Genomic DNA, 20,684 nt, shown 5'->3' on the forward strand with positions numbered 1-20,684 from the left:
AACACCAAGTAATAACCAACTTCTCCGATAACTTTATTCACAAGGCAAACATATTCGACAGGAATAACGTAAAAACAGTACACATTCCCTTCATATTTGAGCCGTCGCACAGAAACCAGAACATGACCTCTCCAAACTATTTCCACTAAATCTCTACTACTTCCAAACTCTACTATTTGCTGCATTTCTATAATTTGTTTCAGACTCCCACTTGATAATACAAGCATTTAAACATGCACCAGTTGCTCTCATCATAAAATCTGCAAGGCATATGGATTCTGCACCGATGCTTTTATTAAGCTAAGAATCTTCAACGGGAGAGAGTAATAGGATGATTGAAGAATAACTTAGCATGGGATATAAATTGGCGTCGAGAAAGTGAGCATACTGCTTAACTGCGGTATCTCTTTCTGGGACGTCACTAGAAAGGAAGTCAAATGGTGTGCACTTGCTGGTGTCGACCAAGGGCTCCCATCTGTATCCAGGCCTCTCTGGCAGAGAAATGGTCACGGCTAAGTGGCTGGCATTGAAAGCAATATACAGCTCTCTCTTCACGGAGTCCACCTGGATTCACACTTAAGAGTCACGGACCAGGTAGTAGCAGACATTGACAATTAAAACAACCCAATAAGATACAAAAGAGAAACTATTAACCCCAACAATAACAGAAAATTGGTTACTCCTACGATGCTGCTAAAGGTGGCACTTTCTGAGAGGTGTGCATGCTAGGACAAACACTTTTTGTCATCCAGCCTATGCAAAAGTGTTCTTAGACTGTCAACCTTGACCATACATTCAAACAAGAATTCATCTTATCTGCCAAGCTATATATCTATGGCCATCTAATGAAGACATAAGTTGAGGACCTAATTATTGATTTATTAGATTGCCACTATATATCCAACCTGCAAATTGGGTGTAGTCCGGCACAAATACATGAAAAAACTATGATAAAATTCTAAAAAATAACTTATCGTTGCACTTTTGTTACTTTTTTTTATTTCTATACAAACTTTTTCATTGCAATTCTTGTAACCCTGGTCCGACCTGTTCATACTTTTACACAAGCATCAGTACACTTGTATCATACAAACACAGGTATTCTCCTTTAGGTTTGAGTCTATTCTAAAGATCAATAAAGTTGGTCTCCAAATTATAAGGGAACGCACTCATGTGGTCAAACGCCCTATGTGATCAAGGTCGATGGCTCCTTAATCTAGAGACCTACAAAAAGGTGTGCCAAGGCTCCTTTTGGGGCTCAAGCCTTGATTTCTACATGTTGGAAAACAGGCAGACCACTTGGAAGAGTATTTGGTATGTATTTGACAATGGGAGCATTCAGAAGAACCCAGGATAAACCAGTTACATGATATGTCTGATGGGGTACTTCCTTGCAAGTTAAGACTTTTATGTAACACAAGGGCATAAGGCCACTGTGGAAGTTGGAACATGGAAATCTTCCACTTATCCCCACTTCAATAAACAAGGTATGAGAATTAAAATTTGATTTTAAACTGCATTAGTCAGGGTGGTTAATACCAGAGTAAAGGCAACAAAGCGGCTTGTGTCAGACCAGTCTGGCACCCCTGGAGCATGACCATGCCACTGCAGCCTCTCTGCCGTTGGGAAGTCATTTAACCCAAGCGACTCGCATTCCCTGCATAATTCGCAGTGAGGAGATACAAGACATCAATCAGAAAGCAAAGTATAATTACCTCCAACCAATAATGTAGATACATACTGGCGGAATTTGGTCATGAGGCAGCAAAATCTGAAAAAGTCTGATGAGGACTCTTCTTTCTTATCCCATCGAAAGTAATTAATCTACAGCACAGAAACAACCATAAAAAAATGAATAAAATAAAATAAAAATAGGGTATGACAGAAAGAGTGTTGACAAGGTGTAGAAAAATACATAATTGTCATGGCAATATGTGTTGTTGTTTCCTCCCTTTGTATGGCCATATTCATCACCCATACACAGCATTGGGACACCCTGATAAATAGAAGTAAAAATTGACTTAGTAAGCAGACAAAAAAGTATGCGACATCCTCAGCACAATCTACCTAGAAAGTGCCTGCATTTAAACAATATCTGCAGGGCAATATAGAATTCTGCTCCAAAAACTACAAGATGTAAAATCAAGTTAACGTACAAATTCAGGCTCTTCTTTTATTTTTAGAATGAGAATTCAGCAGGATCCATTCGATACTGGTAGGGTCGTACGAAAGTAAAGATCAACACCATTCAATAGGAAACCAAGTTAGCTGTATAGCACTAATTTCTATTTCTCCTTTATTTCCTTGCACTGAAAACACACCAATTATCATGCCCTACTATTTTGGTGTCCATGAACTTCATGGATGCGCATGACCCTTCCCAGTTAATTGAAAATGTTGTCCAGAAATCTTTAAGAAACTAAAAGATATAATAAAAAATAAAACTCAGACTCGCTTTACAAGAAATCAAGGCCAACACACATGCTATAATAAGGAAGAGTCATAGTAGTCCTAATTAAGAGTCATAGTATAAAATGAACTATAACTGAACCTCGTTTCAATAAAATAGTAATAAGAACAGCATCTTACTTGGGAGACCATGAGGCAGACAAAAAAATTCCGCATTTGTCGCTTCCTCAATTTCTTCACTGAGATGCTTGCAAACTCTCCCTCCTAAATAATAGTAAATTGGAAAAACACCCCCACACCATTAAAATTTATAACAAAAACACTTCAAGAGCTCAATCCGAGAAAAAGCCCTCATCTATCCATTGGTGTTACAAAGTAAGTAAGGTTTTTCTCTAAATAACAATGGATTAAAAGCGTGAGGCGTGGGCGAGGCGTCCGAGGGATAGCCCGGCCTAGGCGTGAGGTGTGAGGCGAAGCCTCACAGGACCTAAATTTTTTTTAATATATAGTTATATACATTGAGCGTACACATATATTATATTAAAAAAGAAGAAGATTATTAATCAATAATCACCTGAGCACATACATATATATACATATATTATATTATATTATATTATATATACATACATACATACATACATACATAAAATAGAGGATGAAAAGCACAACGAGCACACATATAACAATGCACGCATATAGCACACACATCCATTATATAAAAAAATAAAAATCAGAAAAAAAAAAAAGGCAGAGAGATGATAGTGCAAGGAAGAGGTATAAGACAGTTAAAACCCTACCCAAATTTGGGTTTGGGAGAAAAAAATTAAAAATTAAAAATTATAAATTATAAAAATTAAAAAAAAAAAAAAAAAAAAAAAGCCCTGAGGCGTGCCTAGGCGGCTCCGGCGACGCATTCCACCCACTCCCTCAAAACAGAGGCGGCAACCCTTACGCCCAGCCTTAGAGGACGCCTAGGCGCGCCCTGAGGTGAGCCTTCTAAAACATTGCTAAATAATAAGGTTTGTAGTGTTTTTCTCTAGATTGTGATGTTATGAGAGGCTTATATGTGAAAAGCCCAACAGAATGACAACTAGTGTCTAAACGTAGTAACACAACCATGAAGTACAAATCTAAGATACATGCACAAAAGGTATCCATTTCCTGTAGGGCTGGCCAAGGGTCTAGTTTTTAAGATAACCCCTTTCATTGTTCAATGGGATAAGACAGAAAAAAACACCACAGATGTGATGTGGAGTTTATGTCCCATAAACACATGATAAACATCTTTCCCTTTTTAGGGGTAATCAACCTTCTAAAAGCAAGAATAATCGATTCGCCACCTAAAGGATAAACGAGAAAATAAAAAAGTAAGAGAAAAGGAGGTAGAATATGAGTGGAAAGAAAACTATTAAGACAAGTGCAGGATATATGTCATCATAGAGCCAGATGAGACATTTTAGACCTTAAGAGTTTAGCATGCCTGATCATAAGGATTACAGCTGTGGTAACCTTATCACACAGACTGCCATCAGCATCAAACAAAGGTTAAATCCAACCATCACAGAATATATATTTATCAATATTCACCTGTCCACAGTTCCAGCTATTATTATGACTCTCTCCGTCATTGTTGTCTTCTCCATTTGCCAGGTTATGTTTGTTGTTATAGGTTACCAAATCAGCTAAAGTAAAACCATCGTGTGCACAAACAAAATTGACACTACTCCATGGCCTCCCCCCTTCCTGGTCCAAAGAAATAATGTGTCATAGAGAGAGAGAGAGAGAGAGAGAGAGAGAGAGAGAAGCGCATACACAATGTTCAACATACCAGGATAGGATTCTCAAAGAAGGTTTATTAGTCATTGTCAAAAGAGACAGGAAAAACTTGAATTACCTGATATAAGTTGGGGCTCCCACAAAGGCATTCAGCCAAAGCCCCAGAAAAGCCATCTGTACCCTTGATAAACTGCCGCACTGTGTCACGATACTGAAAATTACAGGAATTTACAAATTGTATCAAACTAAAATATCAAGGTCAAACAATATCATTGCATAACTGGCTTTATGACTAATCTATAAAATAGACCACAGTCCTATCAGCAGGTTTCAGGACTCAAAGATGCTGGAGAATAAGGTCATGAGTTAAAACACCAGACAACAAAAAAGGTTTTTAAGTAAAGCCAAATGTTTCTGTCTCGAACACATTAATGCACTTGTAATGTTGGTTAGACTTTAGTGAGACATCAACTGGCCGAAAGTATGAGATGCCAGTGCCCAAATAATAGAATAATTAGACATAGTTATGATGAAAGTGTGGAAAAGAAGATCAGGTCTATTAGGACCTTCTTACCTGAAGAACAAGTGGATGTTTTTGATTCTGTTATAATGTTCTTTATCTTGGTCACTTTGGGTTAATTGAAATGATGACAATAACAGTACAATGTATTAACACACCTTCCCATTCCATTCTGACCAATTACCCCAGTGAGGAAACATGCCAACTTGGTACAGGCCTCCTGCATCCCATGCTTCAGCTATAAGCTGTTTGGGAACCAAAAAATAGGCAAAGAAAGCCTGGTCACTTAACCTTTATACTAGCACACTAGTAATAGTAATTTCCAATAAGCTGGAGAAACTAACAAAATTTAAATTCATATGCAGGATCAACTCATGGAAACCACTAAGCTAAATTTTTGTGCGGATCACAATAGCTCAAGAAAATTCTAGAAACAAGAATACAAAAATGACAAGGAATTATTATGTAAAATTCAAAACAACTTCAGTAAAACAAAGGAAAAGGGATACTCCAGGAAGCACAAAGGTAATGTAAGATATGTTATATAATTTTAAAGCAGCACCTTGCTATGGCGTGGCCATGTTTGGCTGGTCCCTTTTCTAAGAGAAGAAGAAAACTTACACTTGACTTATAAATGTCTATTAACTATTTTATGGCAGATTGATGATTAATAAGAACAAAACTAAGTGTAGCCCTTTTAAATTTACTGTTAAATTGACAACTCATGGCATGGAGAGACAAACTTGATGAAATAACCATTCCAAACTGATTAAGAACAGAATGAACTAAATGGGTTTCGGAAAACTTGACCAAGGTGAGTTACGTCTCATATATCTTCCAAGGCATTGATTCTAATAGCGGGTCACCCCTAAAACCCAACTGTATTTGGAGTTTCTATGTTCTAGAATGTAGACATAGGGATGTTGATGCAGTTGGAGATGTCTAATTTTTTCTCAGCACGAAATTTTAAAGTATCAAAGAGGCTAAATCATTTTCAAATGACGACCCTTGGAAATCTTAGAAATACTGATAGCAAATGTGTATTTATATTTAAGACGGGTTTAAAGTAAGAACCTTCACTCCATGAAGTATTGGGTCATTACTTATCATGTCAACCAATGGTGGGGTAGCAAGAGGGGTTCCCGTTGTCAACAAGTCACCTTCTATTGCACTCCCATATACATTAATTGCATTCCAGAGACTGTGGACAAAGAAGCAAAGATAAAAGGACTGAAATGAACACCAGTGTCCAGTATAAACTGATTCAGAACAGAGCATCTGGCAGAAAACCTGCTACCCCTAGTCATAATAGAAGCGAGATCAAAGCGGAACCCATCCACATGCATCTCTGTTACCCAATATCTGTTGCACAGAAAAGCAAAAAAATGACCTTTCTACCATTTGGAGTAAAGAAGTAGGAGAGGATGATCATAGATATGATACCAAAATTATCAAAAAGTGATAAAAAAAAAAAAAAAAAAAAACAAAGGACAGAGTTGCAGTTTTTCAGAAAAATGATAGAAGTGAAGATAGAAAACAAACAACCAGAAGAAAAAAAGTGGGCAAGATTCATTCAGATATAGCAGTGGCAAGACATCACACTGACCTGGTGCCCAATATCTTATCAAAGCACTTATAAAATGTAAAAGGAATATATAGCCAACTAGCATATGAGTTTTCAACTATGAACAAATTTTTTCTCTTTCAGAAACATGGAATAACTGAGCTTATAAGAACAGCAATTTGCTAGTTCCTTTCCATAATAATTATTAATTACAGAGGGAGATTGTCATATAGAGACAATGACATGATTCAGAAGCACAGTTAGGTTATGGAATGACACTATTCCATGACTATTACACAACTTTAGATCTCAGAGCTCACAATGTAATTATGCAATGCAGATTATCTCAGGGAGCTATAAATAGGTTCCACATCAAATTCACCAATGCATATTTCAAATGATAAGAAATTCTATCTGATAAAATTGAGACTGAACAGTCTGGAAATTCTACCTCAAGCAGTCTACAATAAACTGGCGCACAACAGGATGGTTGCAATTGAATGTGTTACCACATCCCGAATAATTATAGAACTCTCCCTGTTAAAAAAAAAGGGACAATAGATTGAGTTCACAGCTTATGAATGAAGAGACGTCAACTCAAAAAAGATGGCACGAGAAAAATGTCACAGAATTCTTCAGTTTACGACACAAATGGGACTCTAGGTCTGGGGCATGCAACGCAAACCTGACCTTGTTATGGTCTTCCAATTCAATACCGCATATAAGGTATATGTTTAAAGATCAATATCCATAGGCAAACAAAATATAACAGCACTATAATGTTCTGCTGCTTCATTTCAGATTGACCACATAACAACTATGTAATTCATGAAAAATGTACTCATAGAAAGAAGAAATCTCTGGAATGAAAAACTAAACGAGCTACTATGGACAGAGAGGGGCCAAATTGGTCCAACACAAGACTGTGAGACTGGTAAAATACTTGTGTTTTAAACAAATTCACATCAAGCAGTAGGGTGCACATCATTCCCTTAAGAAAAACTTGGAAAATATGTCTCTTTTTTCCTTCAGTTTGTGCTGTTTTTCATTCTGCATAAAAGAAATATAAACTAAATTTTATTAAATACGAAGAAATTTGAAAAGATTGTAAACTTTCTTTCCTTTGTGCTGAATAAGGTTGATACTTGATAGACATACATAGAGGACTAAACCTAGCTGCTCTACTACCAAATTCACTACGAATTAGGAAACTTCACCCTGAGAGGAAAGCAGCTACTTGCATCATACAAAAGCATGCTCTTCTTCAGCAAAACAAAGCACACAATAGAAGCACATAAGATTATAGCAAAGATCCAATTACCATGGAACCACAGAAATAGTAATAGCACATAAACCCGCCATGTTCAAAGTATTAAAATTGTCCTCAACTAGATTCAAGGACCATAACATTTAAAGTTTTGAACGAGATTCAGCAAAGGAGAAAACCATAAATATGAGAAGCATATGATTTCCAACCTGAGGAAAATAATGTTTTCAAAGAGAGTATGAAGCCAAAGAACACAGAAAACATTACTAATTTCAGAGCTATACCTTAGGCGCAAGCATGTAATAGACACTATTATCAGCACCTCTAAAAGACAAAATGGGACCATTTTCATTCCCTTCAGCTGTGTGATTGAAGACGACGTCCATGATCACCTAATTTTAAAGAACTATTTTAGAAAACTTCAAACAAAATATCACATAAAAAATTCTGAATAATATTACTATTGCATATCACCTCAATTCCACGTTTATGTGCTTCTCTAATAAGAAACTTGACTTCATTTATTGCATCACGGCCACAATTACGTATGCCAGCAGATGAATATCTTATCATTGGTGAAAAGTAATTGAGAGTCGAGTATCCCCAAAAATTTACCCTGAAGAAAAATAAAAATTGATTTTAACAAAATATATGGCTAAAGGAACCAAAATCTTTTCCTCAGGATTCTAGGAAGTCAAAGGTTAAAAATTTCAGACTTAAAAAAAAGGTTGAAAATTTCAGCCCCATTGTGAAGGTTTTTCACAGGAGGGTGCATGTAATCTTATAGTAAAAAGCACCCATGAGTCGATTATACTCTAGAATTAGCGTCTTATAGATTTTTATTTAAAAGATTTGTTTCAGGTTACAATCTAGATTGTTATCTTGCATACACCTAAAGAAAACAATGTGTTGGGTTGTCCATCCCATGATCAGTCTCCTTAACTCATTAGAACTAATCATCTATGAGGATAATCCTATTCCCACATGGAGTAGATTTCCTAATGGATTAGATCCCAAATGGAGTAGACTCTAATGGATTAGATTTCCTAATTGATGAAGCCACTACCACAGCTATATAAAAAGAGTCACCGCACCCATTTACCTTTATCAGTAAGCAAGAGAACAATGTTCAGAATACCACCTAAGGAGTTAGAGTGAGAGAATATTGAAAGGCAAGGTGTGTGAAAGAGAAGAAATGAGATGAGAGTGTTCTTTTGTTTTCCTGTTCTTTCTTTTTGTTAGTCAAGCCTTCAACCTAGAGGCTTGATGATAAATTTTGTTGTACCCATTATTTATATAGTTGGGATTTTTTCTTTGGTGCCATGATTACGTAAGCACATAGCTGAACCGTGTTCATTCTTAGTATTTTTTATATTCTGGCTTACTTTCTTGCATTTCTGGAGTTTGTTTGTTGTTCCCATTCTTAAACAATTTCAAAATACAATGTGCATAGAAGAAAGAGGTATTGTACTTATAGTCACCCAAGACAGAATTGTAGCTGAAGTACTCCAACTCATTGAACTCATGACATGGCATTAACTCTAAACAGTTGATCCCGAGCTCCTGCAAAACAAAGAAAACCTAGTAAGAACACACTAACATGTATGATCACATTATTTTATGATTGTCATGCTAAACACTTATGTAGTAGATAAACAATTAAAACAACATTTACGTGATTAAAGAAAGATTATTCCTCTTATCTTTTATATAAATGAAATGATGATTCTTCTTTATTTGGGAATGCACTACAAAGTCATTAAAGAGATACTATCATGTCATTTTGTTCTAGTAAACATTCTTATACAAATAAAACCATTTTGTTTCCCAACTAAAACATAAAAGTGGAACCTTTTTGTTTGGTTGATGGCTTGTGGGAAAGTGAATACTAGTCATATGCTCCAAATAAGACAACCTTATATTAGTAATTAACAATGGCATATTTTTCATGAGGGACAGAGAAAAGTTCTGAACTTCTGATCATTTTCGCATTGCCCAATCTCAACTCTAATCAAAGTTAGGTTAATACGTGCCAACAAAAAGGCATTGGCTTCAACATGACCAAAGTTCCTAACGGCGGTCGTCATATGTCCAATGGGCTTCCAATGCACCATGCATGCTCACAACACTAGATTGTTTACAAATTACAATATAATAGAAATAAAAATATATACCACCCTACATAGTGAAATAAACTTCCCTAGGAAGCATTTTTCAGAATTTTCCTAAAATTTCTCTGAACTGACCTTTAAATGATCAAGCTTGTCCACCAAACCAAGGTATGTACCGGGAAACTCAGTCGCACTTGATTCATGCCTTGTGAACCCACGTACATGCATTTCATATATGATAAGGTCTTTTTGTGGATACTTCAGTGGTAAATCTCCTTCCCAGTCAAACTGAAATCAAAGGGAAGAACCAGTGTTGGAAAATATTCCGGATCATAGAAAACAAATTCAAAATATTATCGCAAATTTAGTGTTGTTTACAATTAATTCTGTTGAACTGACTTTCCTAAAAAGATTTCCACGAGAGTGGAAAATAGAAGTTACAGGTTTGTTTTGACATTGTTATTTAAATATTGCGATGAAAAGATTAGAGAAACTAAAAATAAGAGGCCAGCTATAGGTTCCTCTAAGGAAAAACAAAAAAAATTTAATAATCATGGGAATGATACCAAATTTGTAACTTTTACCTGAAAACTACAAGCTTTGAAAAGGGAAAGTTAGGTTTTTCTCTCTTTTTACATCTAAGAATGCAAATATAATCTAAATTATAATCTCCTCATCCCACCCCCAACCAAGAAAAACTGGAAAATGCAACTTGATCAGAATATTTTCAGGCATCTGAGGCCTATGACAGGGCAGGCATAGAGGCTCCCCCATATATTTAAATTACCCTATATTTGAGAAGAGACCAAGAATTTATTTAAATTGAGATGAATTCATCAGTGTATTTAACTTCCAATGAATCTGCTTGTTTAGAATAAAAGTTTTAAAGTCATGGAATTCATTTAGTACACAATCCATTAGCCCTTCCCCAATTAGACATCCAATTGAATTCTATGAAACTTAAACATAAATTTTTCATGAGGTTTTCCAAATTAAATGATCAACATCTACTGCCGGATCCAACTCAAAAGAACTGAATTCAAATTTTAACTAAACTTAAACTATAAAATTTACATGATGATATGTAAAAATTCACATATGCAACCTTAACTGACACATAAGAATAAGGGAAAGCACAGAGATCAAAGAGATACTTTATTTCTCTCTGTCTCATCATATTCAAATTATTTTGCTACTGAAATCAAAAGTATTAAGTCCTTCTAACAGAACAAAGGAAAAATAAACAATTCCAAGTCAAAAGGTGGAAAATCTGAAGCAAAGAGATAACATCTGAAAGCAGGTGTGATGAATTGTTACCAAATTTCAAATTACGACAGTATTTGTGGATAAAGTACCTGATCATCAAAAGAAGGTACCGTTCCAGCCATTTGAGGCCAGCAGTTACCATCAGGACCTAGCTTGCGGAATTCTCCTCTGCGGATAACTGCCTAGACAAATTTAAAATTAAAATAATATATGAGTCCCCCCGCACATTAAATTTAAAACCAAAAACAAGTTATTAAAACCAATGCATGAATTATATGACACATCTATAGAAGCAAACCATGTTCGTTATTTATGATACAGATAAGAAACCGCACAATTCAATGAAACAATAAATAAAAGATGTGTTGCCGCTCATTGAGGTTAATAACCTTTGCATAAGGATCCAATACAACTCTAGAAGAGTCATAGTAGTGTCCCTCTTCGGGCGAAAACTTCCCATCAAATTTGTAACCATAAAGCGTATCTTTGAAATCTCCCTTGAGAAGTACATGCCACACATTTCCGGACTTGTTGGTCGAAGAATCAAGCGGAATCTGCTCAGAAACTTTATCCTACATCAAATGCATATCAATGATTAGTTAATCAATTATTTACGTAGCACAAGTTAATAAACTCCACAAGTTTCAATCTTTTTATAAACAATCAAATTGGGGAGGGGCTATTCAAACTCGGGACCTCGAATGCAAGGGAAAATGCTCTTAACCAACTGAGTATCAATTTAAGTTCAGTTAAGTAGAACTAATACAAAAGTGCACTGCCACTAAAAGAAGCAATCTTTCAGCCTTTCGGCACCGACAAAGCAAATCCTCACAAGAAAAATATAACAGCAGCACGAGAAATCGGCAACAAGATGTTCACTTTATGATTTACCTCCTCTAAATCGGAGAGAGCGATCAAACAGAGAGTGACGGAAACCGCATTGCCGGAATAGACGGCGAAGTTAACCCCGCCATCACGCGCCGTGGCACCGAACGGACTCGGATACCCATCGGACACCTGAAAACGATGCAGTTTCGGCCTGTCGACCACCACCGCAGTCTCCGACAGCTCAGTCCCTGCCCCGCCATTACTCGCCTTCACCGCCACCGCCGGAGCATCACCACCAAACCCTCGCATCAGCCAATTCAAACTCTTCTGATTGGGATTCCGGTGCCCGGCATTGGGAAAGGCAAAGCGCTGGGGGTTTTGGCGGGGAAGACGGAGATTGGGAGCGGTGGGCCAGGTGCTGCACTTGGTTAGCTGCTGTTGCGCCATTGGCTCATCAGTGAGAGAGAGAGAGTCTTGGTCCTCCTCCTCCTCCTGTTTGTTTGGTTTGGATTGGAATGGATCTTAGAGAGGTGATACTTTCATCTCTATCATTTCTCAGAGTCTGGGATTTGTTTGAGGTTTTGGAGCCACGTTTTGTTTGGGTGGATATTTAATAGGAGAAATTAGGTTATCATTTTACTTTTCGCTACTTCAGTGGTTAAAATCTTGTTTTTTTTTTTCAATTTTTTATCTAAGTTCTTAGGTTTTAATATGGAAGTCTTATATATAGAGGCAAAAATATATATCATGTTTTAAACAACACCATAAGAGCAACTCCAGCGTTGGAGCCCTCCCCCCTGACAATACACTGTTCAATCCACCTAATGAACAGTAATTGCCCTTAATGAACAGTAAGTAGCCCTGGCAATAGAATTTGCATCTCCACCGTTACACTTCAATAGCCCTGGCAATAGGCAATAAAATATTAGTATTTTTTTTATTTTTTATAAATAAAACAAAATAATTTTAATTGTAATATCGGATAAGATTTTTAATCGTTCTCGTTGCGCCACGTGTCATTATCCGAAGTATTATTAAATAATACAAAATAATACAATTATTGGTGATGGATTTCTGATAAGATTATTAACCAATCACGCCGCGCCACGTGTCATAATCGGTTCACAATCTTTGAGGATAGATTTCCATCAGATTTTTAACGAATGACGGCATGTCACGTGTCATAATCCATTCATAATCTTTGAGGATAGATTTCCATCAGATTTGTAACGAATGACGGCATGCCACGTGGCATTATGCAGAACCTAATCATTTCTGAATCCTCTATATAATCCACCATCCATCCTCACAAATCTCACACCAAAATTCTCAAGATCTCTATCGTTATTCATAGTTTCTGCTTCCTTATTCACAAAAATTTGTATCATTATTCATAGTTTCTGTTTCTTTCTTTCAATGTCGTCTTCTTCTTCCTCAAGGATGATGTGGGAATACAATCAGGAAGAGGAAGAATTGTTTAACGAATCTGAAGCAATCTTTAATCAGCAGAGGGTAAGAAATGAGAGGGAAGAGGATGAGGAGCGTCAAATGAGAAATGACGAAGTAAGAAGGGGCAGAGCCTCACATTCCCGTCGAGTCATCCAAGCTGCGGCTCAGATCTGCAGGCCCAGCCGTTCCGGAAACCTTGATAGAAGCAGGCAACGACGAGGTATGGAACTCTTGGATGATTATTTTGTTCCTAATAGTGCATTCCCTGATACGTACTTTAGACGTTGTTTTAGAATGGAACGACATTTGTTCAACAAAATCATGATTGCTGTTTGCAACCATGATTCTTATTTTGTGCAAAAAAAAGATGCTTTTGGTGCTATGGGTCTACTGCCTGAGCAAAAAATTACTGCTGCCTTGCGGATGCTTGCATATGGAGCATCTGCAGACCAAGTGGATGAGATAACGAGGATGGGGCAATCAACCATTCTTGAGTCCCTGATGAGGTTTTGCGGAGCAATCGAATCTATCTACACCGCTGAGTACCTCCGCAAACCTACACACATGGACTTGGAGCGGCTGTTGAAGAAGGCGGAGATGCGTGGCTTTCCGGGGATGATTGGAAGCATTGATTGTATGCACTGGACGTGGAAAAACTGTCCAAGTGCATGGCAAGGCGCTTACGGGGATAGAAAAGGAGCAAAAAGTATCATTCTGGAGGCGGTGGCATCTTTTGATACATGGATTTGGCACGCCTTTTTCGGGGTCCCGGGAGCTCAAAATGACATCAACGTCCTTGCCCAATCCCCAGTGTTCAACGATGTCCTGCAAGGAAAGGCACCAAAAGTTACGTATGAGGTCAACGGACGTATGTACGACGGGCCATACTACCTAGCTGACGGCATCTACCCGCGCTGGTCAACCTTTGTCAAAACAGTGCCACGTCCACGGAGTGCAAAGGAAAAACACTTTGCAAGCTGTCAAGAGGGGTGCAGGAAGGATGTGGAGCGTTGTTTCGGTATCCTCCAAGCTCGCTGGGCGATCGTCAGGGGTGCTGCCAGATTGTTTGATGTAGAGTCGCTTCGATCCATCATGATGACGTGCATCATTCTTCATAACATGATTGTGGAAGATGAGTACGATTATGAAGCCGTTGATGAATATGAGCCAGACCCGATGAACAATTCAAGAACACGTATATATTGTGCTCATGACGCCACCGATGAACCCGTGCAACATGAGCCATTACAAAGGGATGAACGTTACAATGAAAGGCTCATTCAACGATATACTGCATTTCAAATGCCAGACATGCACAATGCCCGACAAATTGACTTGATAGAGCACCAGTGGGCATTGAAACAAGCTGAAGATATTTAAGTTCATTTAGTGTGTTTTTTTTTTAATTTGGTATCTTTATGTTATTTTATTTGGTGTGTTTTATTATTTGGTATGTTTATGTAATTTTTTTATGTTTATGTTTATGTAATTCTTAGTATATGTAATTCTTAGTATGTTTATGTTTATGCTTATGTTTATGTAATTTTGTTATGTTTATGTTTATGTAATTCTTAGTATGTTTATGTTTATGTTTATGTAAAGGACTTTTAATTAGAACGATGGACTTTTAATTAGAACGATGGACTTTTAGTTATTTTATACAAGGACTTTTAATTTGAACAATGGACTTTTAATAAATAACTTACCAAATTAATTTGAATAAATATTCAAGAAATTGGAAACAACATAAATAATACAAACAATAAATAATAAATTACAACCCAAAGTGATTGGAAAATTATGGGCTCCGATTACAAAAAGTACTCTATTCATCATCACTTAACCAATTTGTGGTGCTAGGATGATCTTCTCTTGCGGTGCTAGAACCACCTTGGCTTGCTATTGCTTCTCTTGCACGCCTCCTTCGCACAACGTCCGCTTTCTCTGACTTCCAAAAAAATTTAGAATTTGGAGACTTCCCTTCTAAAGACATGTTCATAATCTCACGATCTTGTTGAGCCCGTCTTTCTTCTCTAACATGTTCCCTTTCTTGCCTAAGTAGCTCTCTTTCTCTCTCATTAGCATAAAATTCTCTCTCAACAGCTGCTTGTTTTGATGCCTCTCTAGCCTTATCAGCCTCATCTTTCACCAGGTCCCTCGCCAAAGTCAATTCACCTTGGCGAGTAAGTTCTTCCATGAACTTTGCATAATCGTTCTTGGAAGCACTCCCTTTTCTCTTTGAAGCCTTCTTACCTTCAGGCCTAATTGGAAAACGGGTCGAACCCGACGCGCGTTCAGGGAGGGGCGTTTCGGGCACTTCTTCTGCATCATCTTCATGAACATGATCGGGTGTAGAGTGTAGAGGGGTGCTGTTCATGTGCACTTCTGGACCGACTGGCACAACTCTAAATTTAGGACAATCTTTGACAATATTCCAACATTCCCACCGGTTGAATGATTTATTTTTGCTTTTAGTTTTGGCAGCGTACCAAGCTTGTGCTTGAAGTTCCTACACAATAAAAATAAGTAACAAATAAATAATTATAATGAAAATAAGTAACTAGCAAATATATACATATATATATATAAGTAACAAATATAATGAAAATAAGTAAGAAGGCTTCAAGTTAGTAAATAATGAAAATAAGTAACAAATAAATAATTATAATGAAAATAAGTAACTAGCAAATATATACATATATATATAAGTAACAAATATAATGAAAATAAGTAAGAAGGCTTCAAGTTAGTAAATAATGAAAATAAGTAACAAATAAATAATTATAATGAAAATAAGTAACTAGCAAATATATACATATATATATAAAGTAACAAATATAATGAAAATAAGTAAGAAGGCTTCAAGTTTAGTAAATAATGAAAATAAGTAACAAATAAATAATTATAATGAAAATAAGTAACTAGCAAATATATACATATATATATAAAGTAACAAATATAATGAAAATAAGTAAGAAGGCTTCAAGTTTAGTAAATAATGAAAATAAGTAACAAATATATATATATATATATATATATATGTCATGTTAATCATAACATGGGGCTAGAGTTCCAAGTTTAGTAAATAAATAATACAAACAAACAAATAAATAAATAATACAAACAACATAATTATAATGTAACAAATAAGTAACAATAAATAATAAATTTTGTACGTAACAAATAAATAATACAAACAAATAATTATAATGTAAGTATGTAACAAATAAATAATACAAACAAATAATTATAATGTAAATTTGGGTATCAAATAAATAATATATTGTTACCTGATCCGAGTAATTTTCCCCACTTCGAATATTACTACTAGCTTGTGCTAAAGCGTCTCTCCACGTACTAAACGATTGGCTAAGTAATTTCCAACGACTGGACATCGATTCTTTGGTTCTTTTCCCACCAATTTTCTCAAGAAAATTGGTATGAATAAGACTTCACATTTCTCGCAACTGCATCTCATTACCCGTAAGCGAACTATGAGTAACTTCAACCCAGCTAGTACACAACGCAACATCTTCAATAAGCGACCAATTCGTACCTGCACCAGTGGTCATTTTGTTGAAAAAAAATGGATTCAAACTTTGACACAAAGAAAGGAATGTGATTGAAAGTAGTTGAGAAATTATGAAATTGTTGTGTAAGGTAGATGATAATGAGAAGGTATTTATAGAAAAGTAAAAACAATTTTTTTTACATTTTTTTCAGATTTTTCAGATATTTTTTTGAATTTTTTTGAATTTTTTACAATTTTTTTTAAATTTTTATTCAATTAATTAATCTCTGCCGTTAGATATAAAAAAATTTGAATTCCAACGCTCCAGATTGTGCCACGTGTCACAACGGTAACTTTTTAAAACTATTTTTTCATTTATTTTGTAATTTATAAAGCATTTTAATATCCACCGTTGATCTCAGATCGAACGGTGGATATTAAATCTGACTTCTTTTTTTTTTTTTACCGTTGAGATCTAACGGTCCACATTAAGTGACCGTTAGGATCTAACGCACCGTGGGAAGCCACGTGGCTTCCCAACGGTAACTGACAATTGCCTTTTTTTATTTTTTTTGTGTCGGCGACGCGCCCCCACGCGCGGGTGGGGTGCACGCGCCTGACACAAAAAAATAAAATATTACGCTGATGCCACCCTGGCGTCAGCCTTGCGTCAGCCCCACCTCGGGCTCAAGGCCTGGCAATCCCTCACGGGCCTGGCCCTCGGGCCTCCCCCTGCCTTCGGCCTCCCGCACGCTGGAGCTTCTCCACCGGCCCTCGGGCCTTTGTTTTGGAGCCAGACCCCCGAGCAAAACCCCACACTGGGGATGCTCTAACTTTTAAAACATTTTAAGAAGTGACAAAAAACTCAATAACAGAAACCCAAGCCCAACCCAAAAAGAAAAGGACCGACTAAATTACGGTCTGTGCCCCTCGACTATAACCATTAATAAACGGACACGTTAACCACTACACGACAAAAAATCATAAAAACAAACCGGTTCCCCTTATTCAACACCGCGAACTAACAGTTTCATCTTCCCCAAACCTATCATTTCAAACACTATCACGCAAAAGATACTTTTGCAAAAAAAAAATTCTAAAATCTCTATAAATTCCGACACTTTCAAGCCGGATTTTCAGTAAGTGATACACACATTCAACCGGATTTCCAAAAGTTTCAAAGTTTTTTCTACTACTCAAAATTGTTCTTTTTGCATGATTATATTTCGAACTCTGTAAAAAACGAATGCATCAAAGTTTTGGATGCATTATCAAGTGTTTTTGCACTTGTTTTTGCAAAAGACACTTTCGGAAAACTGTCAAAAATGCATGCATTATCAAGTGCTTTTTGCACTTGATTTTATTTTACAAAAAAAAATTCAGTGTTCCAATTCGAGAAAAAACAATTTCAATGTTTTAGATGCTTTAGTTTCGCTTTTTTTAGTTTATATGTATACTGATTCTTCAACAACATTTGAAATAAAAAAATGAATATGCTTCTAAATTTTGTAAGTAAAAACATTAATTGTCTAGCTTGATGTTGTACTTTGTAATGATGATACACTTTGTACTGATGTTGCACTTGTACTGATGCTACACTTTGTAAATTAATTTCGGTTCTACTTTCTATTTGTAAATTGGTTCTGCACATAAATATGTTGTAGAAAAAGAAAAAAAGAATATGCATCAAGCTTGTGTTAAAAACAATTATGCATCTACATTGTGTGTTAACAACCAATTCTGCATATAGCTTGTTTACTAATTGATGTTGCATCTACTTGTTTGCTAATTAATGTTGCATATAACTTGTACACCAAGTGATGCTGCATCTAGCTTGTGTGTTAAGCATTTGCCCTTTGCATCTAGTTTGTCATTTATATGATTTCATATTTTTTTTTATTTATTATATTCATGATCGTTTCATTTTTTTTTATGAAAATGTCGCCAAAAGTAAAACATTTTGCAACCAAAAAGAAATCACCTCAAAAACCTCACGCCGTAAAGCGTTGGGCGACATATGATAACTATGTTCAAATAAGACTGAATCTCATGGCCTTTGCAGAACTATTACAAAAGCTCAAGCCAAAACTTAATGAAAAACGAGAAGTCTTGGCATTCATATATAAGTCACATTTTGGCAGACTTGTGAAAGCTTACGTAAAAAGTGAATTACAAATAAAGAAATCAGACTAGGATGTCATACATATAGCGAACTGGTATGACATTGAAAAAGGGATGTTCAAATTCAAAACCGAGGCAAAGAAGCCCCTCAGTCAACAAGAGACTCAAGAATTCCAAAGCCGAAACAAAACAGATTTGTTAATAAATACTTCTCATAAATGACAAAAATCGGTATAAGAGAAATTGCACATGCAATTCAAGTTGCATTTGATACTAAGACAACATAAGGGAATCAAGATGCAGCCTGCCTTATAATTCTATATTTACTCAACACAAATTTGTTTAAAAGCTCAACAGGGAAACTCCCTTGGAGTTTGGCCAAGAATTGTAACTTTATCAATAACATAAATCAGTACAACTGGGCTAAGGAAACAACAAGATACTTGATGGAATCAATTGATAGAACATAGAAAAGGAAAAGAAACAAACAACCAACCGCCAGTGGCACTATTATGCTTTTACTAGTAAGCAAACAAAAACTAATAAATAAATAAAAAAATCAGTTTTTGTCTTATTTTACAAAAATATACAAAATCTCTTAACTTTTATTTTGTCTACATTATTGGCTTTGTGATCATACCCCAATCAAGCCAACAGAAATAAAGCAGAAATGCTTACCAATAGCAGTGAAGTGGGATTTGGTAGTTCTGCATGAAAAAAATCTATAAAGAAGCAAATGAAAATTGGTGGTAAAGCTAATACTACATATACTTTTATGTAAAACATGATTCTACATATACTTTGTGTGAAAAAATATTCTGCATGTGTCTGTTGTGTGTTGTTTTCAAGGTACCAAAAAACATAACTCTTAAACCTTTCACAGATGACAATGCAAAACCAATTGAGGAGTCATTTGAACAACGTTCAGAAGATGATGATGACGACTTTGTCGATCCTTCATCTGCATCAAAAAAAAAGGAAAATGGAAAAGCAAGTAGTTAAGAAAGAACCAAAAGCCAAGAAAGCTAAAGTAGCAAAAAAATTGGTGCTTGAACATGAACCTACACAACCTCCACAAGATGATCAAGTTACTGGAAAAAAATGATGAAAGAACAATATCATATGGAATGGCAAAAGATGATGCTGATGATGAGATGGATGTCGTTCAACAGCAAGAAGAGGATGATGATGAAAGAACAATTTCAGATGTGCCAGACAAAGGGGATGATCAAACAGATGATGAAGATATACAAATGACATTGGTTGCATAAGAGATAAAAACACAAAGCGAAGATAAGCTAAAAAATCAAGACAATAACCCAGCAGACAAAATGGTAAATCCAAAAACAAGCTAATTTTGCTTAAATTTTGTATTTATATTTTATATAAGATCATAAGTTTGCCATTAAAATTATTAAAATGCCATCAACTTAATGATTCTGGTATAACTGGTGCTGCATATTAATTCTGGTATGACTGGTGTTGCATACTAATTTTTTATCACTGATGCTGAATACTAATTCTTGTATAAGTAATAATGCATGCTAAAAACTTATATAAGTAATGATGCACACTAAAAAAAAAATATAAAAGCAATGTTGCATACTAATTCTTGTATAACTAAAATAATGAATAATAAAATTTGATTCATATTCTTGATCCTCCTATAACTGATGCTGCATGATTATTCTACTATAAACTGAAGTTTTGTGATTATAATCCATAACTGATGCTACATAATTATTATGCCATAAAACTAAAGCTTTGTCATTATAATCCATAATTGATGTTGCATACTAAATCTTTATATAAGTAATAAATCATACTAATTCTTAATTTTGAATACTATCAGGAGGAAG

At 35.7% G+C, this 20,684-nt stretch overlaps 2 protein-coding genes across 3 annotated transcripts; one reads left to right on the forward strand and one right to left on the reverse strand.

The window, feature by feature from the left end:
• On the reverse strand, positions 1-12,334 carry LOC137737203 (isoamylase 1, chloroplastic). Of its 2 annotated transcripts, XM_068476614.1 has the most exons (18): positions 11,808-12,334; positions 11,306-11,488; positions 11,006-11,098; positions 9,786-9,938; positions 9,011-9,102; positions 8,014-8,155; positions 7,824-7,931; positions 6,724-6,809; positions 5,999-6,070; positions 5,783-5,909; positions 4,867-4,953; positions 4,307-4,399; positions 4,000-4,155; positions 2,590-2,673; positions 1,916-1,996; positions 1,742-1,824; positions 1,540-1,657; positions 1-564 (listed from the first exon to the last, which is right to left on the reverse strand). In XM_068476614.1, exons 1-18 carry the CDS (start codon positions 12,189-12,191, stop codon positions 301-303), a joined length of 2,406 nt encoding a protein of 801 aa, XP_068332715.1. In that variant the 5' UTR covers positions 12,192-12,334; the 3' UTR covers positions 1-300. The 2 variants fall into 2 exon arrangements, with proteins under 2 accessions (XP_068332715.1, XP_068332716.1); XM_068476615.1 differs by lacking the exon at positions 2,590-2,673.
• An 826-nt stretch (positions 12,335-13,160) lies between these two features.
• LOC137736062 (protein ALP1-like) lies at positions 13,161-19,827 on the forward strand. The gene is made up of 3 exons (XM_068475402.1): positions 13,161-13,307; positions 13,476-14,406; positions 19,709-19,827. Exons 1-3 carry the CDS (start codon positions 13,161-13,163, stop codon positions 19,825-19,827), a joined length of 1,197 nt encoding a protein of 398 aa, XP_068331503.1.
• The last annotated feature ends 857 nt before the right edge of the window (positions 19,828-20,684 follow it).

This window comes from Pyrus communis, chromosome 6, assembly GCF_963583255.1.
Source record: "Pyrus communis chromosome 6, drPyrComm1.1, whole genome shotgun sequence".
Taxonomy (NCBI): Eukaryota; Viridiplantae; Streptophyta; class Magnoliopsida; order Rosales; family Rosaceae; genus Pyrus; species Pyrus communis.